The 27,250-nt window shown below is 40.8% G+C and overlaps 1 protein-coding gene across 2 annotated transcripts; it reads left to right on the plus strand.

Annotated features, from left to right (window-relative positions):
* The first annotated feature begins 354 nt into the window (after positions 1–354).
* Gclm (Glutamate-cysteine ligase modifier subunit) lies at positions 355–17,704 on the plus strand. Of its 2 annotated transcripts, none has more exons than XM_045748846.2 (5): positions 355–605; positions 3,445–3,637; positions 9,427–9,623; positions 12,228–12,342; positions 16,381–17,704. In XM_045748846.2, exons 1-5 carry the CDS (start codon positions 507–509, stop codon positions 16,539–16,541), a joined length of 765 nt encoding a protein of 254 aa, XP_045604802.1. In that variant the 5' UTR covers positions 355–506; the 3' UTR covers positions 16,542–17,704. The 2 variants fall into 2 exon arrangements, with proteins under 2 accessions (XP_045604802.1, XP_045604811.1); XM_045748855.2 differs by having other exon boundaries at positions 602–679.
* The last annotated feature ends 9,546 nt before the right edge of the window (positions 17,705–27,250 follow it).

A 27,250-nucleotide genomic window follows, 5' to 3' on the forward strand; every position in this document is an offset into this window, starting at 1 on the left:
ATTATAGGATGAGTTGTATACAATGTTTGTATATAAGTTTAGCTCTATTTTCTGTATTTTGTTTTATCTTGTGAGATGATGATGAATAGATATACCGAATTCCTGTAATAGTGTTGCTTCAAATAGCATATATTACGTAGATTTAGGGGGAAAATATATATACTGTATATGTGTATATATATATATATATATATATATATATATATATATATATATATATATATATATATATATATATATATATATATATATATATATATATATATATATATATATATATATATATATATATATATATATACATATATACAGTATATATGAATGATTATATAGCGTTGAAGGTGAGGGGGGAAGGGGTGAATGTGTATGGCTGAGTCATGGTGAGTGTGTGAGAGTGAGGAGTGAGAGCGTGTGAGTGAGTGAGGGGTGAGAGTGCGCGTGTGCTGTGAGTGGTGGTGAGAGCAGGAGGCAGTGTTGGCTCAGGTGGTGCTCCAGGGGTCGTCACCATGACTGACCTCCTCCTCAAGAAGGTCGTCCTCAGCACGGGCAACATCCTCCAGATGGACCACCTCATCCGCAAGGCCGGCCAGTCCACCAGTGATGAGGTACTCGCTCATTAATGAGGTGCTCTGGCGACACGCAGTCAATGAGTCGGGGGGGGACTCGTCAGTTGTATGAGGTACTCATTGGTACTCATAGTGAGGAATGAGGTGCTCACTCATTAGTACCAGTCCCTGGTTCCTCCGGTTTGAGGTGCTCACTCATTAGGAGCTGTGGGGCCCAATTGGGACTATTTTACCCCACTCCCCCAGGTTCATAGCGAAGGTCTTGTTTTAGTAAAAGATTTATTAAATATAATTGTATTTTTTGGCTTTGAAAAAAAAAGAAAATACATCCATAAGATACAAGAACTGGAAGGGAGTCCTAGGTAAGACAAGTACAATGCCGAAAGCCGATAATATAATTCATTTGTGTCGGGGACAGGCAGCCAGGTTATGTATAAGGCATATATTAGGGGTTATGTTGAGCCCCCCCCCCCCCCAGGTCAAACTACTGCCCCCTACCCCCAGGGTCAAACTACACAACACAGGAACAAGGCAACTGCAGAAGGCCCACTGGCCCATACGAGGCAGCTCCTATTTATAACCTGTTTATTTATGACACTGGGATTAATAAATCCCAGTGTCCTATTTGCCTTATTACGAACATTCATGCATTGATCCTTTGGTTTTAAATTCTTCCTAATCATAACTGCCAGATCCCTTTCGCAATCCAACTTCACAATCTCAACATCATCCAGCTCATATCTTGTAACTCTATCATCATTACCTAGCCTCAAAACTTTACATTTATCAGCATTAAACTGCATCTGCCAATCTTTTGACCATTTCAAAACCCCTATTTAGATCAACTTGAAGTGATAATGAGTCTTCTTCCGTGTTAATTTCCCTTCCGATTTTTGTATCATCGGCAAATTTGCAAATGTTGCTACTCAAACTAGAAAATATTTGTAATTATCGATTCAAGTAACTTTCCCACAATAGATGTTAGAACTACTGACCCCCCCCTGGGTCAAACTACTGACCCCCCAAGGTCAAACTACTGATACCCCCCCCCTAGGGTAATATTACTGATCCCCCCCCCCCCCCCCCCAGGATGCAACCTTGTAATGAGCTGACTTAACTCCTGGAGTACTGTTTACTGCTAGGTGGATAGGGGCATTAGGTGATAGGAAACGTGACCAATAATTTCTGTCCCGCCCGGGATTCGAACCCGGAATTCTCGATTGTGAGTCGAGAATAAACCCAACTGTATGACAGGGTTGTAATACAGGGTCATAAATCATATGCAGTGTTTCAGGCATAATGTAGCCCCCACCCCCCAAAAAAAAAAAAATAGGTGAATAATATAGAAGCTGAATGGAGCAACTTAAAACTAAATTAGATCAGGAACATTTATGAAAGAGAGAAATAGAAATAAAATGACAATTATTGTGATGATTGGAGCTGCAATAATTGGAACAGGACAACAGTTAGTAATTTTTACAGTAAATCATTAAAAATTGAAAAAAAGTCAAGGAACTCATGGTATCGTATGATGCAAATTTGTATTACATTTTTACACAACACTTATCAGTAACTTTACAGGGTCAGTAATTAATGTTCAATAACAACAAACATATGTTGGCATTTAGGAAGTAAGGTTGGTTACATAGTTAATTAGGTAGCTTCTTTTCCTGGTGTTGTTTGAAGTCTTTGACTTGATTATGGCCATTCTACAGTTTGAGACACTTGCATTGCAGAGCATTTTTGCTTTGGTTAAGTTGTACTCTTTGAATATAAAAACAAAATTGTTTCTAGTGTGGTGTCCATGGGTTCTGTTACAGCCCTCTGGGAATCACTTAAAGTTATGATTAGAAATGCAGTTCAGAGTTGTATGTTAGTAAGAATAACTTTGTAGATTTATTTTCATTGTTTCTCACTTTATTAATTTACTTTTTTTATTCTAACAAGTTTTATTAATGTGTCAATGAGGGTGTTCATTATGTATGGCCTTTCTTTGGGCCATTGGCTGTTCTCTGGCATTCTTTGTAGCTCGTGTGGGATTTTGTATTTTGGGCTCCTCTTCTGTGACATATTGCTGACATCTTGAAGACATCTCATCTTCCTTCTGTGTCTGCTGACATCTTGCTCTCACTTGACCTCATCTTGTCTGTGGCCTGCTCTTCTGTTCCATCTCTGGTTTTGTTTCAGGTTTCCATCTGCCCAAGGGAAATACCAGCCTATCTCTTTAGTGGCTTTCTTTTCTTGTTTGTCAGCAATTCTTTTTGTGAAGTACTGTGAGGGCGCTCAGGGCTGCTACTGACTGAGAAGGATGACCAAAAATAGTGCTGTGCTATAAAATACTCCTTTCTGGCCTCTGCCTCAGGAGCTCCCAGTTCCCATGCTGCATCTCGCATCTTTTTAGTGTCTTCATGTTGGGCCTGGGGGACTGGAAAGTGATGGGATCATTGCCTTGATCTGGGGGGGTAGACGAATGAATCATCAGGATTACTTGTTTAATAGTTGTCAGAAAAACATCTCTTGGATAAATTTTGAGTGTTTTGTGGCTTGTCATATTTGCATTTAAGAATGGTTTGCCTCAGTAATGAATTGATCACCAATCTGCGTGTACTCCACTCCTTGTAGATGGGGGTGGGGGAAGGATTTTGTATATAGGCCCTTGTCTTTTGTCTTGTCTCTTGGGTACCTGGTGTTGGCTGTTTGGCCAGTTATGTTCAGTGGTTAAGCTTTAGGTTAGTTATAGAGAAAGTCAAAATAGGGGTGTTTCATTACAATCGATGCTCTACTTTATTTAAATACAGATTATAATATTAAAAAAATAATTACAGTACAGTACTAGTCAAAATAATGAAATATATGTTTAAAATTTATTTATTTTCAGCTACGAGGGAGTATAAAAACTACATTAAATAGCTGGGAAGGCAGTAAAGCAGATATTCAGGATGGTGGAGTCCTCACCATCCAAAGAAGTTCAGACAGTTTACTTTCGAGAGAAAGCACTGACCTGAAGACAACCGTTAAACTTTTCCTCAGTGATACCGATTCTTCACAGGTTGAAGATGCCATCAAAACTGGTAAGATACAGAATACCTGTTGTATATTAAAATTAAATATATATTTTATTTTTCCTTGCTGTGAATTTCATTAATTGCACATGCAGTCTCGCATAATTTTTATCTCGTATCTTCTGTTTCTCTTTTTATAAGTTACTTAACACTTTCGCGCTATCTGGACGCGCCGGCGCGTTCGGTTTCGTCTAACGTAAACGCATAGTGGACATAAAGTTATGTCAACTTTTAAAATATTTGTATAAAATTCAATTTTTATCCGATTTACTTTGGGTTTGTTTCAAACTGCGCGCTATGAGGCTCTCTTTCTCACCACTAGGCTGCATGGTACAATAAGTTCATGAAAGGTGTGGATAACTTCGATCAAATGGTATTTTGTCCCAAACGGGTTGCAGGTGGGTGACTTTAGCCGTTTATACTGGTAATTCTTCCCCCATATCATGTATTATATGCATATGTCTGTTTAGGGAATTTTATTCCGATCAATATACAACCAAAAATAACTGTGTGCAACAAGTATAATCTTGACAAACATAACAAAAGTAAAAATATTTCGTGTGTGTTTGACGCTCACTGATATGTTCCAGCGTTGTTTTATATTTGTCGCTATTCTAACTTACGCTTTGTTGATATGTTTTATCTATGGGCACATAGAACATTCTATTGCGAACACATTGACATAAAAATGAATGACGTACATAGAAAATTAATGTCATGAGAGTGAAATAAGTATAAACTTTCAAAGCGCCGTGCGTCGTCCCGTCACCGATACCGGGTAACAATTTCACCACTTCCCACACTCTTGCGGGCGGGCTGCATCATTATTCTACGCTTATATTCATATCACCGTGTTGGGAATTTCATTGCGAGTCCATTGACACCAAAATTAACGCTGTAGAACAAGTGTGGAGGTGATTACAATCCCAAGAGTAAAAACATTTTGTTGCTGATGGGCGCTCACAGCGAGTCATCTACGTAGTTATTTATTTGGTGCTGGTATCCCTATATGTTTCGTGACTTATTTTACTAATGTTCTTCTAGAGAATTTTATTGCGAACACGTTGGTACCAAAATGAAATACGTAGCATGAGAACTAAGGTCAGAAGAGTAAAAAGAGTATACACATTTTTGTTTTTACGCTTAAGCGATAAAAACGCAGCGCGCACATTCGGTTGGCTGAGTGACCTTTGCGGAGAGCGCGAAAGTGTTAAGAGATTAAATTGATGTGGTGCTGTGAAGCAGCTTTCGGCAGGATATGTTATAGATAACAAAACAGTATTTACCATATATTATTTAAAACAAAAAATGAGAGGCAGAGATTATGACCATTCATTTTAATTTTAACCTTTTGACATTTTTTCTGAGAGGAATCCTCACAAGCTCCCTGAAAATGTACACTGATACCATTAATCCTTAGCCTCACACATCAGGCTCTGCAACCCATAAAGATCAGAATGACATGAAAAGGAGGCTTATTTTTTAAGACTGGTTCACCCCATCTACAGGCCCCATGGGAGTACACGTTTTATTTAGTGTCCAAAGGCATGGTGAATCAGGAATCGACTCATAGAGGAAGAAGCCCTTAACCCATCGAATCGGGTATATCTGATGGTGTCAGGAAATGCAAATTGACCCCAGGGCCGATAACCCTTGCCCTAGTTGGAGCAAAATGGAATGGTAGAATACAGTGTGGGTGACAAATATATTTACCTGAATTTACCTGAGAGCCACTAATACTAGTGGCCTTGACATGAACAGGATGCCGGCAGCTTGTCAAAGGTCCCCCCAATTGTCCTGATCTTTTCCAGCTGTATTTTAAAACCCAGCAGAGTTTTGATATTTACAGCTTCATTAGGTAGGCAGTTCCATGGGTTTACAACCCTATGGGTGAAAAAAGCATGTCCTGTTTTCCGTCCTGCATTGTCTTGTTGAGCTTGAACCTGTTGTTACTCATTCGTGTAACATCTGATCTTTTGAAGAAATTGGTCAGATCAACATCCTCCAAATTGTTCATTATTTTAAAAGTTTCGACGAGTTCTGCCCCGTCATGCCTGGTTTGCCGTGTTGTTAGCCCTGTGGCCCTCACCTGTTCCTGATATAAAATATGATTAAGCTCTGAGATGATTTTTTGTTGCCCAGTGTTGCACCTTCTCCAGAGCAGCTGTGTCTTTCTGAAGATGAGGTCTCCATGCCTGGATGCAATAATTCAGGTGGGGGCACACCAGCGACTTGTACAATTGAATGACTACTTTCTTTTCCTTGAAGGTAAAGGTACGCTTGATTATTCCCAGGGTTTGGTTCATTTTTTTTTTTTTTGCTGCCACTCCCACTTCATATAATCATGAAGCAGGAATTAAATCAAACAAAGCAATGACCTCCAACAGTACAGTTGCTCTAGGGAAAGGTAACACCACATAGCTGAAAGTAAGCAGCAATCACCAGACCTGACAGACTGGTGAAATGGCTGGAACCAGGCAGAAGTATGAAGGCATAAAGTGGCAGTTAGGTGGATCAAAATTAGGGTATTTACCACATGGTACTTATCATTTGCCTTGTCTTCCTGGTGGGTACCTAGTTTTCTTAAAGCAATCTCTTGTTTTGTTGTGCCTATGCTCTCTGGGTAGTTTGGGCTTATCTGTACTCCCCAAGCTCCTCTCATCTCATAGTGAACCAGATTCTAGTCCTGGCTTTTGGTAGGTGACAAATGAGTCTTAGAGGCTTGGTGTGTGGAGCAATGGCTTATTGGCACTAGTGTACAGTTAAAGTTCTGGAACCTACTGGGGGGGGGGGGGCTCACAATAATTTTTTTTTAATTACATTAAAATCTTTATTTTCAAAGACCTTTTACCAATATAAACATCTGTTATATATGTTACCCACCATCCTCTTTAACACTTGTACAACATTTCTATAACAATGTGGTACTTAGTACCTATGGGTGCACAATCCAAGTGGGTGGGGGATCAACGTGATCTTAGTTAAGAATTGGCTCCATATTATGAAAGTTGTTAAATATTTAAGGTTTGATAATAGTGTGTGTAATGTATAGTTTAATTGTACGTATTTGGTGGTTTTAGACACACGGAGGTTAGTGGTTTTTTCATATTTATTTAGTAGTCTTGGTTACAGCAGTCGGTTTGTTGGCGCTGTAGTGAAGTATCATAAGAGTTGAGATGAAGCCTGGAGCTGGGCAGAGAGCTGAATGAGACCGGGGATAGAGAGCTCGGATGCGGGGTGAGAGTCGTAGAGTGTGGCGCTCTGAATGCGGGCAGAGTTGAGAAGCTCGGTGTGGGACGAGAACGTGGAAGCTTGATGCTGCCAGAGTCTGGCTGTCTGCTCTGTGTCGAGGCTAAAGCGTCTTGTGAGGGTAGGAACTGGACATGCCGAGTGTAGTTTCTTGTTGGTGAATGTTGAAGATGTGCGATATCTCTCAAGCATCTGTACTGAACCTCTCTTGAAATTAGACTGATGATTATTTTGCTATCGATTGCTTATATAATCGGTCCACACCTCACCTGACCATCCTAACTAGTAGGTTAGGAAATAGTGTTAACTGTAATTAGAGAAGAGGTATGAATTTGTCATTAGTGGACTAAGTAAAATTAACAAACCCATCTCATTATTTGCACATAAGCTAATGAGAGTTTGGAGTAAGTACAGTAGAACCTCGTGTGACGACCGCCTCAAATGGCGACCATTTTGGGTAACGAACGCCCCAATCACCAACAATTCGTCTCGTTAGGCGACCGCTCTTTTAAATAACGTCAACACCACATGGTGGAATCGCGGGCTGCTTCTAGCACATTCTGGGTCGGACGCCTCCGACGATGCAAATAAATTGTTTTTCTTTGTTTAAAGATGCTATTGATGCCGAGATGTTGCAAAGCATTAACTTTTTTGTAGAAAAACGAAATGAATTTTTTCAAAGAAAGAACAAATGTCAAAAAGGCTCATTCAGGGTTTGTCAGTTAGGCTGCTCCATGTTTATTATAAAAAAATGAAGAATTTTGAAAAACAGAACAAATGTCAAAAAGGTTCGTTCGGTGTTCGGCAGGAAGGCTGCTCCATGTTTCTTAAATAAAAAGAAACTAAAAATAAAAACAGTTGAAACAATTTGAAAAAATGGACAAATGCCATAAAGGTTCGTTCAGTGTTTGTCGGGTAGGCTGCTCCATTATTGAGAAGTAAATGAAAAGTACAAAACAAATGGAACACATTTGAAACAAAGAAAGATTGAGATAATGGAGCAGCCTACCCGACAAACACTGAACAAACCTTTATGGCATTTGTCTGTTTTTCAAATTGTTTCAACTTTTTTATATTTTTATTTTTTTATTTAAGAAACATGGAGCAGCCTACCTGCCAAACACCGAACAAACCTTTTTGACATTTGTTGTTTTTCAAAATTCTTCATTTTTTTTTTTTATAAGAAACTTGGAGCAGCCTACCTGACAAACTCCGAACGAACCTTTTGCTATACAAAAAAAAAAATAAAAAAAATGAACAAATTTGAAGAAAGAAAAATGTCATAAAGATTTGTTCAGTGTATGTAAGGTAGGCTACTCCATTATTTAAAACATCGAATATCATATTGAAGTTTTTCGGTGGTAGAACGGATTATTTTTATTTACATTCTTTTCAATCGGGAACTTTGTTTTGAATGACGTCAGTTTCACATGACGACCACTGCGCCGGAATGAATTAAAGTCGTTATTCGAGATTCCACTGTATATTATGTCAGTAATATACTTGCTACATGAGCAAAGTAAGATGGCAAATTAGTAGATTATTAGGAGCCCCCCTCCCTCTCAGTAACTACCCAATGCTACAGCCTAGAAAGGACCAAGCCTTGGGAAGCATATCAGGACTCTGAAGAAACATGAGTGCCAATCAGGGATGAGGAGCAAAACAAAAATCTCCCCCCCTCCCCCTCCCCTGTCCCTTCCCTCAAAAAGACAACGAAGAGTGGGGATCATTGCAGTACTGAGAAAATCCCACCAGGAAGCCAAAAATTGAAGTGGGTTGTGATCTAGTAGCGGTGAGGAACATCACAGCTGGGTTGTGTACCCCATGGCAACAATTGCTTGCCTTGTTTACTCTCGTGTACTAATTTCCTTCAAGCAGTTCCTTATATGTATGAGCAAATACATTTTTTATGGGATTTTCTCAGTTTTGGGTTGGGCTGTAATCCCCCCACACTTCCCTCACTTCATTGAGAAAGTCAAATTCTGATCCTGGTTTTGTGTAGGATCACATGGGTCTCGGAGGCCTGGTGGAGGCTTGTCAGCCTTAGTGCTATAGCTATAGCTAGCTATTGAGTGGCCTTCCAAAATAGGGCATTTCATTAAATTCAGAAATTAATTATAGGAATTTAAAAAGATGTTTCTTCAATTTTTATTGGTTTTCTTTGTTACTCTCCAATATCTAGATAAATGGGATAAATAGTTTTTCAATTATACAGTAATTTGATATTTGACATTCACTGGAGAGAGAATCCATTGTCATATACCTCTATAATCCCCATCACTGTGAAATAAGTGGATTTTACAGTTTAATTTGTTTTGTACCATAGAGTATAATACTATTTAATTGTATTACTGTACTTCCATGAGCTGTTCAGCTAGCTGTCTGGTTTTGAACTAACTTGGTACAATATTGGAAAGTCTTTTAATGTAAATGTTTAGATTGATTTTGTGACTATTCAATGGTATTTTTAAAAGAGTGCTGTAATATTTAAGTAATGTGTATATCATATGGAGTTAGTGATAATGATATTGTTATAACATCCCAAACAGTATCAAAAGTCCTGGATTTGCCGTGCATCGACTTGGTTATTGTAACACCTCCAGATGTTAGTGATGATGCAACACTGGAGAGCTTGGCACCAATGTGGCAAGCTCTAGAAGACTCGGTTACAAATGGTGCTGTGACGGCTATTGGCTTAGCGGATGTCTCCACGAGCCTCTTTACTGAGCTGTATGAGTGGGCTAAGGTAAGCTTGATATTTAACGTAGTTCAGAAAGGTATCTCATTCTACCACTCTCAAGTGTGATGCACTGTATTCTGTGAACATCAGCATCACATTGTTGATCAGATGATGTACTACACTGGCACCGCAGGTAACACTCTTAAACTCTCCCCGCAGGGTTATTGAGGGTGCTAGGGAGTCATTGTAAGTAATCAATCTAGCCAAAAAGGACAGTGATTCATTATTAACATAAAAATTAGGTAGTGTCAAAGAAGTCCTATAGGTCCATACTAGGCTGGTCCTGTTTAAATCTTCAGACCTGTTGAACTACGTATGTTCCAATAATGCTAGTTGGCAGCTTATTTTGCTCATTCACAATCCTGTTTCCAAACTAGTGCTTTTGTATATCCCTTCTAAAACAAAATTTCTCCAGCTGATACCTTTTGTTGATGGCTTTGACTTGACAATCTCAGAGACCTGTTTATATTTCCATTGTTTATACCCCTAACCCATTTATACGCCTGGAGCATATACAGGTACGGCCTTTTCCAGAAAGCTTGATCAGAGACCTGGTCACAGACCTGGTCATGGAGACATTGGTTTGCAGAACCATTACAAGGTAGAGAGGACAGGTCCAACCTCTACTCTCGACCAATGTACTCACCTGGTTGTGCTTGCGAGGGTTGAGCTCTGGCTCTTTGGTCCCGCCTCTCAACTGTCAATCAACTGGTGTACAGATTCCTGAGCCTACTGGGTAGGCTCTTATCATATCTACATTTGAAATTGTGTATGGAGTCAGCCTCCACCACATCACTGCCTAATGCATTCCATCTATTAAGTACTCTTGACACTGAAAAAGTTCTTTCTAACGTCCTTGTACCTGGTTGATACCTGGTTGATGGGGTTCTGGGAGTTCTTCTACTCCCCAAGCCCGGCCCGAGGCCAGGCTTGACTTGTGAGAGTTTGGTCCACTAGGCTGTTGCTTGGAGCGGCCCGCAGGCCCACATACCCACCACAGCCCGGTTGGTCCGGCACTCCTTGGAGGAATAAATCTAGTTTCCTCTTGAAAATGTCCACGGTTGTTCCGGCAATATTTCTTATGCTTGCTGGGAGGACGTTGAACAACCGCGGACCTCTGATGTTTATACAGTGTTCTCTGATTGTGCCTATGGCACCTCTGCTCTTCACTGGTTCTATTCTACATTTTCTTCCATATCGTTCACTCCAGTACGTTGTTATTTTACTGTTTAGATTTGGTACTTGGCCCTCCAGTATCTTCCAGGTGTATATTATTTGATATCTCTCTCATCTTCTTTCTAGTGAGTACATTTGTAATTCCTCTGAGAATTTTGTGTGTCATTGGATGACTGGACATGTGCTGTGGTCACCAACATACAAAATAGGAGGTACTAGGAAAAGTAGCATTTCACAAATATCAACATTTTTCTATTCAGATGTTGGTTACGTTAGTTTGGTGATTTGGCTTCGTGCATTTTAGTATTCCCTATATTGTATGTTTTGGCAAATCAAGGGAATGGGCTGGAAAGTTCGTCCATTGTGTAGTATAGTGACCAAAAGTTGTTGATGATTATTATAAATCCCAACACCATTCGCTATTATAAATCCCAACACCATTCGCTATATTTTGTGTATTGATGCATTGGTGTTTATACCTCGTGTCACTACTAATTATGATCCAAACTCTCGCAATTTGATTTCCCCATGTGATGTGATATTTATCAATGCAGCCTTTCTATAGGTCAAGGAATTTATCTTTATCAACCATAAACTTTATTAGCTATTTTTCCACCAATGACTGAAGTTTTAGCTGTGTTGCAGTCCATCAGAGTCATCTTTTTTATTCACTACATGCTCTATGTTTGTATCATCTGCAAACTTGCTGATGTTGCTGATCACTCCAGTATCAAGGTTGTTAATGAAAATGATAACAATCCATGGGCCTAGTACATGATTAGTACAAGTGTAAAGTGAAATGTACCCTGTCATACACTACTAAGACATCCATCCACTCTGACTACACTCCATTTATGCTCTTGTCCAACCACTTGGGCTGGATGGTAGAGCGATGGTCTATGCAGATTCATGCAGATCGGCGTTCTATCCCCAACCGTCCAAGTGGTTGGGCACCATTCCTTCCCTCCGTCCCATCCTAAATCCTTATCTGGATCTCTTCCAAGTGCTGTATAATCGTAATGGCTTGGCACTTTTACCCTGATTCAGGAAAGTGCTGACTTCTCTTCCCCCTATGCTGACCCTGTATTTTTTGTCTTTCAGACATGTTCTGATCCAGTTTAATGTTTTCTCCAATGCTACTTGGCTACTTATGCTGAACTGCATAATCTAAATGGTACCTGACAAGTCATGTAAAGTTGAAGAATGATATTAAATTCTTAACTAATTACCAACACCACTAGATACGAATATCAGTATCCTATTTGCTTTATTTCAAATATTTCTAATTTGGTTAATTGTAAAGATAGTAATTTGTAAAAGTTAGCATACATATGTCTTTAAAAATTGGCATTCTCATCTTCATTGATACATTTTGTATTGCTTTAGTGAAGACATTTAACTAGCTAAAAAAAATTTTTTTTTTTTTTTTTATAGATAAAACCAAGTACAATGCAAGTGAACCTCTCCTCCTGTTGCATTGTACCTCAAGAGTTGTCTACATTTGCTCAGCAGCATGATATTCAGGTGCTGACTCACAATGACCCTGCTGGTATGTATGTTGCTCTGTTTAAGATATAAAGCTAAAAATATTTTCAGTATTGTTACCTAGTTTTACTGTATTTGATTTTTCAACTTGTCTTTCATTTCCTGACAATATGGCCTAGTCATTTTACTGTCCATTGATCACCACATGTTGTCTCATTGTATTCTCACTTTTCATTACGGTTCTCAGAGACTTTGTATTCCATAATATTTTCTGAGCTAAGGAATCCTATTACTGTACTTGCCAGACTCCTGATATTTTTTATCTACATCGTCATGGGAATCTTTGCAAGTGGTGCTGTCATGTATTTACAAACATAAGAGTGTCTGTAGCAAGTCTAACGTACTGTAGCAAGCACCACCAATACCAAGAAATGAATCATAACTCTATAACCAACATGTTCTCCTTATAACACATTGCATTTTAATGTATATTTTACCCAAGGCCAAAAACTGATGTACAAGAAAATGGTAGTGGCTCACAAAATTAACATGTGAATGTCCCATACAGTATTCTGTTTGTGGGTCTTATAATTGGTTAGGTTAGGGCACTTTAGTACTGTACGACAGTTTCTTGACGTTGGGAACGCTCGGGAGAAAAGGCTGTTCTAACACCTCTTGCACGTCACCATTTTAAGTTCTGCGACTACATATTACTACAGTGGAACCTCGAGTGACGAGTGACTCCAGTTACGAGCATTTCAAGTAATGAGTGAGCCACTCGCAGAAAGTTTGTCTCGACTAATGAGCAAACCACATTGTGCTTCCTAGCGTTCCCGTTGGTTCTCGGGCGCCTTCGATGACAGTGTTGTTGTTTCGCAAGATGAGCATTTCACATGACGAGCTTGATGCCAGAATGGATTAAATTCGTAAGTCAAGGCGCCACTGTACTCTGCAATCTTTTGTTAGTTGATCAAAAGCTATTCCACTCGCTTCCAAGTGATACAAACGTCACAAAAGCAGGGTTGGAGGAGTTGGTCCTGGCACCCATCCCTCACCCTGTTAGTACTAGCTCGCAGCTACTGATTACGTTTTCGTTTGGGTTTTTCTTAACTGTTTTCTCAGCACAGGTTGTTTATCACTGTGTATCAGTCTTGTGGATGTCACTGACTATAGCTATACAAAGCAGGTGTGTTTTACGGTTCTCATCTCGAGTGCTGTTTTACGAAGGCTGACAGCCCTTCAGATATATTGTTTAAAGTTTTTGGCTGCATGTTTATCCTGGTTTAGCTCCTTTTGAGTTACACAGCTACCTACTCTTTGTTAAACTTGAACTCTGTTCCAGACAAGCCTTGGTACTGGGCTTCCATTATTCACATGCTAAGGGATGTCTATTTCAGGTTTTTTCACCAGCTTCTGACAAAGCAAAAAGCAAATAAAGACACACCACAAGTGTCCCTAGTGGACAGATTCTCACAAAAGGGAATCTGTCCACTGATAACAATCCCCAAACTGACCCATGATAATATCTTTCTGAAAGTTACAAAATACAATTGAAATATTCATAATCATATTTGTTTATTTGGATTAGAAATAGTACAGTAAATCATTTAAACACATTGGGGTAAAGTGATAGTTAGCCATGCTTACTAAACTCTTGCTTTCTATCTGATACTTGGAAGGAGTTATTAAAACAAGAATACAATACAGTAATAGGTTACATAAGATATATACAAAAATTTTAGACATTTTTAAAGTATGCTAAGTATCCAAGACAAAAATATATGAAATAACACAAAATTGGTTTCAGAGTGCATAGGAAGAATTGAAATACAATATGTATAAACCGAGATAAACGTACTCGGTACACATCATAGCATAGAAAACTGACATTTGAGGAGAGTGGGGAAAATGCACTCGCCTTATCCTTAACCAATCAACTGGAACAGGTGAGAGCAGCCCTAAGAGACATTCCTAATTGGGGTGACCATCTGGCACCAATAAACTCATGAAATACAAAAAGAAACTTGAGACAGTTCAGAGGTTAGCAACTAGATTAATGCCAGAATTGAGAGGGGCTCCCGGGGGTGGACCTCTTCGTGTTACGTGGTCATGGCATCTCTGTTTATGTGGTGCCCTTCCCTGATTGCAGAGCCTTCGCAGTGGACGCTCTTCGGCAGGATTGGTCGAGGTGGAGTTATCTGTACCTCTTCCATGGTCCGGCTGTTGCTTTGGGTTCTGGCTCAGTGGAGTCTTCCCACGGGAGAGTCGTCCTAGTGGCAACTTGGTGGCCAGCCCAGCCTTGGTTCAGGCACTGCTTGCTCGGTGTCCACACCTGGGGAGTTTTCCGTGACTCCGCCTCTTTCAGCAGCTCGGATAGCTCTGGTACACGGCTGGTTTGGTCTTCTCCGCTCTTCGCGTCTGTTCTTTTTTGTCACGGGTTTATCACCATTTGTTTGGTGATCGGGTGTCTTTGTTCAAGTTGTCTCACCTGAGAGCTTCTTTTCGGCGCAACAGTTTGGGTTGTCTTGGCTCTTTCAGGGCTGACTTTTCATGCCTAAAACTGTCGCTTCGTATTGTGCGGTGTTGGCGGAGCCGCTTCAGCTTGCGTTCAGGGTCGATGTCACTTCTGTCCCATTCTGTAGGCTTTCTCGGGCTTTGTTTCACCTCTGGCCTGTTCATGCGCCACTTGAGCCATCCTGGTCCTTGGACAGGGTGCTCTCCTATCTTTCTTCTCCTCAGTTTGTGGTGGCCCCTTCGGTTCAAGATTGTTTTTCCAAGGCTCTATTTCTGTTGGTAGTGGCCTCTGGGGGTCGGGTCAGTGAGCTTCATGCTCTCCTCCAGCGCAGGGGTTTCTGCTCCTTTGGTCCTGGTAGTCAGTTTGTTCGGTTGCAGCTTTGTCCTTCTTTTCTGGCGAAGAACGAGACGGCTGCTTTCCAGAGGGATCCTTGGGTTGTTAATGCTTGATTGGTCAGGCTGGGGGTGCATCGTGTGTTGTGTCCTTCGCCATTACTTAGGCACCTTGGCTTCTGTGGCCGGGAATTCGCTTTGGGTTGGTCCGGTTCCCTCATTCCCTGTTCTGCGGCTTGGGTCTCTGAGGTCATCCGTAGGGTCGTTAAGTCTAGCCAGCCTGTGGTCTGCCCTCGTGCCATGATGTTCGGAAGTTTGCTGCTTTGGCTACCGTCTTCGGCATCATGTCTTGGGCTGCTCTTTGGCCGCGGGGATTTTGGAGGTCGAACAGGGTCCTGGCTGCACGTTCAGTGGTCAACATTCCTGGTCCTGGGCGTTCGTGTGTGGCTTTGGGTCGCAGGTTACTGCCAGTTGTCTCGCCCTCAACTGGAGGAGTGTGTGGCAGCCGCTTCCCGGGTATGTCCCTCTTTTCCTTATCTTTGGTTATGTAGCTCCAGGGAGCTAAAGGGGCTCCCCACAGAAAACCAGCATTGAATGTAATGAAACGACATTTTCTGGGTGAGCCCTAGTGGCGCTCCCTGGCACTCTCCCTCCCTCCCTTCCTGCGGTTGGCAGTTTTCGCTTTGTTTTGATGCTTAGCCTCCGTACTGGAGTTACTGGGTAGCTAACTCCACCTTTCAGGGGAGGGGGGGATGGGGTAGCTGCACAGACAAGCGACCGGACGGCATGGTGTAATGTTTGCTTGTTTCCTTGGGAATCGAGGGAGTTATACCTCTCTGCTTGGCTTTTGTTTGCATTTTTTTACCTTGTGGGGTCTGTTTTGTTATGCCTACCTTTCTGGGTGCCTAACCCTGGTCGATGGCAGATAATGTAAACTCCCAACCACCAGAGAGTTTTTCCAGGGCCATTGCTCTCTGAGGGGGGCCAGGTTCTGGCTCGTGTGCCCCGGTAGGCAGAACTCCATTGACTAAAGCCCTGGTCTAAGGTATCGCAAATTAGCCCGATAGCCCCAGGGAGCCTCCGGGACTCGCCCAGAAAATGGCGTTTCATTACATTCAACGCTGTTTTTATACTTAATAAAAAACTAATGTCTTTAATCTTCTTTTTAGTATTTTTATAAAATGAAAATGTATTGTAATTTACCCAGACCTCAATACAGGTGATCAATCAAATAAGAGAATAATTGCTTTTTCAGAAATTGTGGATGAAGACACTGTGTCAACTATCACAAGCCGCCTTGGTTTATCAGGAACCCAGTGTCAGATACAATGGATTGCACGACACCGATCCATCCAGCAGTGTTTTGGCTTAGTTCAAGACAAGGGCTATATGCTTGCTTTGGCATGCAATGGCTAGATAATGTGAAGGACTTACCGGTGCCAGTTGTCTGAAGGTTCCAGTGTGTTGTCATCTTGTTAGTGAGGTTGTTATTGAGTTTCAAAAGTTTACAATTACAGTACAGTACATTTTTGTAAAAGTTATTATAAATAATGTACTCTTAACTTGAGCTGCTTCTGTTACTGTGAAGTACTGTATACTCATTCTAGGTAATATATCTTAGAATTTGAATACACCAATGCACTTTAATGACATTTATTGCTTATTGTTTAGATGCACTTCTTAAAATATGTGTCAAGTGTCTGGTCCTAAATTGAGCCAAAAAACTGTGCTATGAGTTAAGGGTGCTCTATATGGCATTAGTGCACTCTAATGCCCATATTGAAAATATGGGCCTTACAGTCTATTTTATAAAGTGTAATTTGAAGTTGCTACACAACTATTACATGTGAATGGTAACTGTAATATTTATATGGCACACTAAGCTCTAACAAAAGTTTTAAAATAGTTAGGAATGATTTAATGTTTTTGTACATCAGAGCTCATGATGAATAGAATCTTGTCCCAGTCCTTAAATTAATTACGATTGTATATTTTCTCTCCTAGTCATTTTGTAAAAAGTAATTGGAAATGATGAACTTTTATCTTGTTCAGTAGCCTGTTTTCTGGGATTAGCATTACTTGGCAGGCATGAGCACATTTTCTGATTATGGTCTTGAAATTGCAATGATTGTAATGAATAAGTTTATTAACATAAAATGAAATATCATTCTGGCTATGTGATCTTTTTTTTATCTATGATAGAATGAGATACTTAACAAGGGGTGAGGAGACTCGACTCTTGCTGAATGTTGATGGTTAAAGATTCTAGCTACGGCTACAGGAATGAATGTGTACAAATACCTGATGCATAATGACACCAGCTTTTAGGAATACAAGGATGAAGTTACTTAAATGCTAAGAGATATTGCCTTTTTATGACACTGTGTTGATCTTAGAATTTTGCATTCGAGTAAAAATGGCCCATTATGATGAGGATTCATTCCAGTAGATATGTTATATAGAATACGAATGTATCTGCAATTTAATCAATCTTGTTGAATCAATGATTGTCAAATTGAATGGCTGTGATTTTATTGTATTGAATAATATGTGTATGAATTATACATTATTGTCACAATTATTTTGTTTGAATATTATAAAACTTCCTTAATATAAACTGCATCAAAGTCATGTTTAAGTTAATGTTGTCTAGCCAAATTAAGCCATTTTTTGTCTATCAGTTATGCTGTGGCAATTGTTGGCCTTTTCACATACAGTGGGGACTCCCTGCCTATTATAGGTCCTAAATAAGAAACTTTTGCTGAAAATTAAATGTATTCGTTTTTGCCTAAACAAAAAGTTATGCAAGTTCATTTGAAATTGAACATAAAGTATCCCAGCTTTTGCAGGTAGTATTAATCCAGTATTTGCCAATAGTCATCTTTGTGACTCGGCAAATCTTCACATTTTCCATGTTATTTGCTTGTTTGTAATGATCACTTGTTCATAACTTAGACTGTAGATAAAAAAAATTTTGTACATGTTTGCAATGTTACTGCTTGTATTGTTCCTACCATACCCCAGTGGAGTGTCTCGTGTGAAATTTTGCTAGGCCGAGACTCACATGGTGAGAGCTTGTGCCCCTTCCTCCTACTGTTATAAAAATCCTTTTCCTTGAACATTATTCATACCATTCACTCGTTACTGCTTTTTACGAATGGATCAAAGTCTGCCAATAGTATTGGCTACTCTGTTGTTTTTCCCTGATCAAACCTACTGTGTGTGTGTGTGTGTGTGCAACCTCTTCCCAAGACTAGCATTTTCATGGCAGAGCCTTATGCATACAGCAATATTGTATGCTTTATGGCAAGTGCTTTTTATATACCAACATTCTTTTGTTATTGTAGATGACTCATGGTGACCTCTTAGCTCTAAAGTCTAACCTTTTCTATCCTATAATGGCAAATTCAAATACAGTACTGGTTGTTTCTGTTTTTAGCTGACTTAAAATATCCTGCAACACAGTTTGTGCTAAATAGCCGAGACTGAGAGTCTCGGCTTCGTGTCTTTTGATAATTGTTTACGTTCCGAGTACGATGCTCAATTGTTGCCTAAGGCAAGTTCCTTCTGGTCCCACAGGCAGGATTATGCTGTCAGATGTACCAGTATTTGCCATTCTACACAGTAGTGGCAATACTGTAGTTTAAAATCAATCATGCCTAGTCAAGGTGATGCTAAGGTGACAGATAATTCTCTATCCAACCTGGAATAATTTCTAGAAGGTACAATTAAAAGCAATCAACATCTGTTCAAGCATTTTGCATTACAGGTACTGTACTACCAAGCATTGCTCTCATAAGCTACCAATTGGCTCACCAGGCTGCTGCTATCCCTGATTCCTACCAGGTGGCAGCACTTTATATCAGTGTAGGGCACTTCAACCTGAAAGAATCCAAATTCAACAGAGGTATTAGCCATCTGTTCCCATTTTTGCAGATGATGCTACATTAATGAAGTTTATACATGAAGATGAAAGTGAGGAGCTACAGGGAAATCTAGATGTACTCTGGCCAACCTGTCCTACAAATTATGTTGCTGTTCACCTGTGTGCGCTACCGCCAAAAAAGGACGTACTGTAATTTTAAAATAATTTTTTTATTTTTTCCAGAACAGCAAGGTAAGGATACTCTGGTAGGTTAGGAGAGCAGAAAGTTTTTCTAAGGTTTCAAAACGTCATGTAAATTGTTAATTGAAAGTTTCCTCTCCTAACCTAACAGATTAAGCCATAGGACCCCAAAACAGGAGAGTACGTCAATTTTGTGGCCGATTTCATTTTGAATTATGTCGATTTTTAGCCCGAGCGCACATACGAGCAAAAAGCAACATAATTTGCAAGAGGACAGGTTGCTCTGACAATGGTCAGATAGATGTAGCCTTTTTAACCCTAACAACTGCAATAAAATTAAGATAGGTGAGGGAAACAAGACTCCGGTAACTGTACAAGTTGAAAGAAGGGCAGCTCCAAAAACTGTGAGAGAAGAATCTGGAAGTACTGTACATGTATATATAATGCCAAACCTGTCACTCGATGGATATATTTACAGCATATGCCAAATTTGCAAAATATCAAGGTAGACAAACAGGCCTTAAGAATACTATATGCAATTTATGTTAGACCAACTTTTGAATATGCAGCATGGATATAGAGTCCACACCTGAAAATGAGAAAGTACACAAATATCTACAAGAATTGTCCCAGAGCTGAGAGGGAACTCCTACAGTGAAAGGCTGAGTGAGCTCAAACATAACACATTGGAGAGAAGGCAAATCAGAGGACACATGATACCAATGTATTCAGGGGAAATTTACAGTGAACGAAAAAGGTAATGGGAAACAGTGTGACCGGAAGGGGGAAGCTAGAGAGAAATGTCTGGTAAAACTTTATTAGCATAAGAGTTGCAAGTACTGTATGTGGAAAGTTTACCAATGGGGGAAACTCGTTGAAATGAATTCAGTATGTAGCCACAAAAAAGGAAATACCTCCTGCACATACACTCACATGAAGGAATTTTTAAAACCTGCAACTTCTTGACCAAGATGCAACAGGCCTATGTCTTAGAATTAAGAGGAAAATATACAAATTACACGCTAATTAACAGTAATTTTATTTAATAATGCAAATTAATTAACCCTAAGCTAGTGACATCCAATTCTTTAGAGGCAAGTAATGGACTACAAATTGTACAGGGAACTCAGACAATTACCTTTATCACTGCTCCCTCAGGCAATGTTGTAACCTGGTGGCTGATAACCCCACCACCCTCCTCCAGTACTCCAGTTTGCACTAAAATCTTTTTGTCTTATGCTTTAAAGAGATTAAGACTCCACCCACTAAGGCTCACCTGGCCCTAGAAACTCTGCCCTTCTTTCTAGGCCTACACCCAATGAATTTGAACCAGCCCTAGGTTGGCACTCTCAGCCAGTGAGAACTAGGCCCTGTCCCTTGTCCAATGAGCAACCTTTAAAAACTCCAGAAGTGGGGGTTTTCTCAGAAACTGGTACTACTGACCTTATATGACAAACCAAGAGGCGAGACGTGACAGACCTCTCTTGTAACCACACACCACAAGGGGAAAACCTGTGACCCAAAGTTTGATACCCAGGTGGGTGTGACTAATCTGCCTCCAGCAGTCAAGAGGAAGAGAAGATAAGAGAGGGAGAAGAGTTGAGTTCTACTTGTCTGATCGTTACATGAGTACCCAAATTAGCCAGAGATATTAGAAAGAACTTTTTCAGTGTCAGAGTAGTTAATAAATGGAATGCACTAGGAAGTGATGTGGTGGAGGCTGATTCCATACACAGTTTCAAATGTAGATATGACAGAGCCCAGTAGGCTCAGGAATCTGTACATCAGTTGATTGACTGTTGAGAGGCGGGACCAAAGAGTCAAAGCTCAACCCCCGCAACCACAACTAGGTGAGTATATACACAGCTATATATTTCTCAATATTAACACCGACTTGTAACTCTTCCTAGATGGCTGTAATAGGATCCCTCAACATCACACCAGAAATAATTAGATCTTTGATATTCCAAGAGACAGACTAAACAAAGTATAGGTATATGCAAATACGCCATACAAATATAAAGGGACCCAATACAGTATATGAAACTCTCCAATAAAGCAAAAAAAAAATGGCTGACCCTTTGCTTTATTCAAAAGTAAAACAATCAAGTGCCTTATTTCCTCGTAATAGTATCGCAGCTTGTGTTACATAACTCTCCTATACTGTACTACCTTACTATCTGGAAAATATAACTACATCAATATAATTTCTCATTATCATCATCTTACCATATTAAAGTTAGTACAGTAATTATATATACTTTAAAATTACTCCAATTTGTCATTATATAACTCAACAGTATTTTATTTATTTGTTTAAGATTGACTGATCATTAATTGCATATATATATATAAGTTCATTGCAAGTCCTGTGTTGGCCTTAAGGGGTGGGGGAGCACAAAAATATTCGTCCAAATATGAAATATAGTATAAAATGTTAAACAAATCTAACGTTATTTGGTATCAGCGTCGTAAAAAAAAATCATCCCAATATTGGATGACATGGAATCATCCCATCCCCTTGTTGAAATGGATTTTATATGAAATTAAAAAAAAAATTGCGCAACCAGTACTGATGATAACAATAACGCCTCCTAGTTACTGGAACTCACAAATAATGCAGTGATGAAGAGATGGAAGCACCTGTCTGTCGCACAAAGAAGAGTATAGTAGTATATGGAGGGTTCACATAAAGTTACAGCCCCGCTCCTGTGCCAGGTAAGTCCTCTACGGGTTCACTATAGCCCGTGCTACTTGGAACTTTCTGTTCAAAGTAGCTGAATCTTAAACAACAAGGGTCCACAAAGTGGATATGAGGCTGGTGTCTTCTAGGATTGCTGATTGCCACCTGGAGCGGTCTCCACCTTTCTACTAATCTTCTTTGTGCGACGGACAGGGGGCCAGCATCTCTTTACCCCTGAGTTCCAGTAAATTGGAGGTGTTATCGTTACGAGGAACCATGCTAAGAGCAACGTCCAGGTATGTTCTCTTATACCAGGCATTGTAAGTAGCAACTGTTCAAAACATAGGATTGTCAAGTAATGGTTTTGGCACAAATCGGTCTTTCGAGGCGATTCTCCAAACTCGATGGTGAATTGACTCATTTGGATTTTGAGTCTTACCCATCGTGCATTTATTCATGTTTTTCTTCCGTGGTAAGACATATTACTTTCAATACCTTGAAAGTAAACTTTCAATACCTTGAAAGTAAACTTTCAATACCTTGAAAGTAAACTTTCAATACCTTGAAAGTAAACTTTCAATACCTTGAAAGTAAACTTTCAATACATTGCTCATGTATTTTTCTGAGAGCTGAAATTTCACCTGCATGATGTCGGGAGACCAAACTGGTCTATTGTTTGCGACATCCTGATAAAAACATCAAGAATCTCTGCCTTTTGGGCATCGATTATAGATGTGTTTATTATCTGTAGATATTACATGGAAAAGGCCCGACACACAGGCATTCCTCTTAGACATCCAGTCCGGGTCTATATTGTCAAGGATGGCTTTCCCAACGTAGCCTGTCAGTCTATCTATGACTTTCTCTGTCAGTTTCCCCTTTCCTTTGACCTGTGAGTAACGTTTGGTCGCACTATCTTTTATTGTTTTTTTTATATATAACTTTATTTTGCCATATTTCTGATTTGGAGTGCCAAGTCTCTTGCTGAATTGATTCGTACACTCTGCTTTTTCACTCGATTTGTCAACACCCTTCCATTTTCAACACCATTTGGCCCTTGACCGTTTTTCAAAGCACAAACCTTATTACATGCACTCGAGTCACCATCACTAACAATGGTCGTGTACCTCAGTTTCAAGATAATTGACCCATTCCATAAAAAAACGGTCAAAATGCACACATGATTTTTTATGCACAAAATCCGATTGTAACAAAACTATCCGGCAAGACCGCACTCATGCCCGCCGCAACTAGTATGGATTATCTTGAGATGATTTCGGGGCTTTAGTGTCCCCGCGGCCCGGTCCTCGACCAGGCCGCGGGGTGTATTGAGTGTATTGAGCGAGCCATTAAACACACTAAAGATTGATAACCCAAATGAATTTTTCATGGATACGATACCAACATCAAATCATATATCAGACGTCACCCTATCCCCACTGGATTTTGAAGAAGCCATAAACAGTATGCCTATGCACTCTGCACCAGGCCCGGATTCTTGGAACTCCATATTCATAAAGAACTGTAAAAAACCACTATCGCAGGCCCTCCACATTCTGTGGAGACAAAGCCTAGATACTGGCGTTATTCCTGATATACTAAAAACAGCAGAGATAGCACCACTTCATAAAGGAGGAAATAAGGCAGAGGCAAAAAATTACAGACCGATAGCGCTAACATCGCACATCATAAAAATTTTTGAGAGAGTGCTAAGAAGTAAAATCACAAAATACATGGAATCACAGCAACTCCATAACCCCGGACAACATGGTTTCAGAACAGGGCGCTCTTGCCTGTCGCAGTTGCTGGACCACTATGATATGGCATTAGATGCTATGGAAGACAAACATAACGCGGATGTAATTTACACAGATTTCGCAAAAGCTTTTGATAAATGTGACCATGGTGTTATTGCACATAAAATGCGTTCAAAAGGAATTACCGGAAAAATAGGCAGATGGATCTACAATTTCCTGACCAACAGAACCCAATGTGTAATAGTCAACAAAATAAAATCCAGCCCATCAACCGTGAAGAGCTCAGTCCCCCAGGGTACTGTGCTTGCTCCAGTACTTTTTCTCATCCTCATTTCGGACATAGACAAGAACACAACCTATAGCACTGTATCATCCTTTGCAGATGACACTAGGATCTTCATGAGAGTAGGCAACATAGAGGACACGGCGAACCTCCAGTCAGATGTAGATCAGGTCTTTCTATGGGCTACAGAAAATAATATGGTGTTTAACGAAGATAAGTTCCAGCTCATGCGCTATGGAAAAAATGAAAATATAAAAACGGAAACCACGTACAAAACTCAGGCAAATCATAACATAGAACGAAAAGGCAATGTAAAGGATCTGGGTATACTCATGTCGGAAGACCTTACCTTTAAAGAACACAATAAAGTAGCCGTCACAACTGCAAGAAAAATGACAGGTTGGATAACAAGAACTTTTCACACTAGAGATGCTATACCGATGATGATACTTTTCAAAACGCTTGTGCTCTCTAGAGTAGAGTACTGCTGCACAATGACAGCACCTTTCAAAGCTGGAGAAATTGCTGACCTGGAGAGCGTGCAGAGATCCTTTACTGCTAGAATCCACTCGGTAAAACATCTAAACTATTGGGACCGACTAAAGAGCCTAAAACTGTACTCCCTTGAGCGCAGGCGGGAGAGGTACATAATAATTTACACGTGGAAAATATTAGAGGGGCTGGTCCCAAACCTGCACACAGAAATAACATCACATGAGACCAGAAGACATGGCAAGATGTGCAGAATACCCCCGTTGAAAAACAGAGGTGCAACTGGTACTCTGAGAGAGAACTCTATCAACATCAGAGGTCCGAGACTGTTCAACACGCTTCCACTACACATAAGGGGCATAACTGGCCGACCCCTCACAGTGTTCAAGAGAGAACTGGATAAGCACCTCCAAAGGATACCTGATCAACCAGGCTGTGACTCATACGTCAGGCTGCGAGCAGCCGCGTCTAACAGCCTGGTTGATCAGTCCGGCAACCAGGAGGCCTGGTCGACGACCGGGCCGCGGGGACGCTAAGCCCCGGAAACACCTCAAGGTATCCTCAAGGTAAGGCCTCCACCCCCAGGAAGCAGCCCGTGACAGCTGACTAACTCCCAGGTACCTATTTACTGCTAGGTAACAGGGGCATTCAGGGTGAAAGAAACTTTTGTCCATTTGTTTCTGCCTCGTGCGGGAATCAAACCCGCGCCACAGAATTACGAGTCCTGCGCGCTATCCACCAGGCTACGAGGCCCCTATGGTTGCGACACGCCCCGCGCAGATTTATTATTATAAATATTTATATAAAATCCATTTATTAACATACTGAAGTGAACTTTTCACGAGGCTGTTGTCAAATAATGGGAGATTTGTTTAACATTTTTCAAGATTTTTCCATTTTAGACGAATATTTCTCGGATTCGAGCACCTTACCTGGTTGATACCTGGTTGGGTATACCTGATTCATGATCCAGGTATACCCAGGTTGGGTATACCTGGTTGGTTGATACCTGATTCGTCCAGTTTTGGTAGTAGGACGGGTGTTGTGTGGTGTAATACCTGTGTGCTTGTTGATAATGTGCTTACTTTTATTCATGACCATGACCGCGGTTAATGACCACGACTGAATAATGACTGACACCACGACAGCGGCCTACGATCACGGCTACTAACTGTGGCTAATGACCATGACCTAGTTAATCACCACGCCCTATGATCATGACCGCGACTATAATGACCACGACTGCGGCGAATGACCACGCCTGCGGCCAATGACAATGCAACTATGACTATGGCCACGGTTTCAGACGAATATTTGATTAACCATGCCCTTGCCTACCTTACGGTTACCTTGCGTTGACTTCGGGGGTCATGGTCCCTGCGGCCCGGTCTGTGACCAGGACTATTGGTTGATGGTCTAGTCAAACAGGCTGTTGGATGCGTCTGCTCGCAGCCTGATGTATAAATCACACCCTTGTTGATCAGGTATCCATTGGAGGCGTATATCTATCGAGTTCTCTCTTGAACACTGTTAGGGAGCCGGTCGGCCGAGCGGACAGCACGCTGGACTTGTGATCCTGTGGTCCTGGGTTCGATCCCAGGCGCCGGCGAGAAACATTGGGCAGAGTTTCTTTCACCCTATGCCCCCTGTTACCTTGCAGTAAAATAGGTACCTGGGTGTTAGTCAGCTGTCACGGGATGCTTCCTGGGGGTGGAGGCCTGATCGAGGACCGGGCCGCGGGGACACTAAAAAGCCCCGAAATCATCTCAAGATAACCTCAAGATATAAGAAGGAGTCGCCCAGTTATGCCCCTTATGCATAGTGGAATAGTGTTGAACAGTCTTGGGCCTCTGTTGTTGATAGAGTTCTCTTTCAGAGTACCTTGTTGTTGTTTTAGATTCAGCTACTCGGAACAAAAAGTTCCAAGTGGTACGGGCTACGGTGAGGCCGTAGTGAGCTTATCTGATACAGGAGCGGGGCTGTAACTTCGTCAGAGTACCTATTACACCTCTGTTTTTCTACTGGGATATTCTACACATGTTGCCCAATCCACACACTAGAAAATGAAGGGACGACGACGACGTTTCGGTCCGTCCTGGACCATTCTCAAGTTGATTGTGTCGATTTGACACAATCGACTTGAGAATGGTCCAGGATGGACCGAAACGTCGTCGTCCTTTCATTTTCTAGTGTATGGATTAGTCAGCATACTTCAGCCACATTATTGTGACTCATCGCCTATTCTATACATCCTGCCATGCCTTCTGATCTCGTGCATTCACCTAGTTGTGCTTGTGGGGGTTGAGCTCTGCTCTTTCAGCCCGCCTCTCAACTGCCAATCAACGATCAATTTTTTTTTTACACACACATACACAACCCAGGAAGCAGCCCGTAACATCTGTCTAACTCCTAGGCATCTGTTTACTACTAGGTAACAGGGGCATCAGGGTGAAAGAAATTCAATCCATTTGTTTTCCGCCATCGCCGGGGATCGAATCCCGGTCCCCAGGATTACGAGTTCCGAGTGTTGTCCACTCAGCCACTAGGCGCCCACCGTGTAAACATGGACTCATACTGGACGTTTACTCATTGCCCTCAATTGGTAGATTCTTTATAATATACGAGCTTATCAGCTAGAACGATATGACATAACCGGAAACTTTCTTAATGATTAGATTTTGTTCGCATACTTTCATAGAGATTATATGAACTTATCTGAATGATTTTAATTTGTCGGGGTGCAGGTCCAGGCCAACACTCTCTTAAATCAGGCTTATCAAGGGCCTCCGATTGATTGATTGATAAAGATTTAGCCACCCTATATTTAGTTCAGTACATATATAG

The sequence above is a fragment of the Procambarus clarkii genome, chromosome 5 (genome assembly GCF_040958095.1).
Source record: "Procambarus clarkii isolate CNS0578487 chromosome 5, FALCON_Pclarkii_2.0, whole genome shotgun sequence".
In the NCBI taxonomy this organism is placed as follows: domain Eukaryota; kingdom Metazoa; phylum Arthropoda; class Malacostraca; order Decapoda; family Cambaridae; genus Procambarus; species Procambarus clarkii.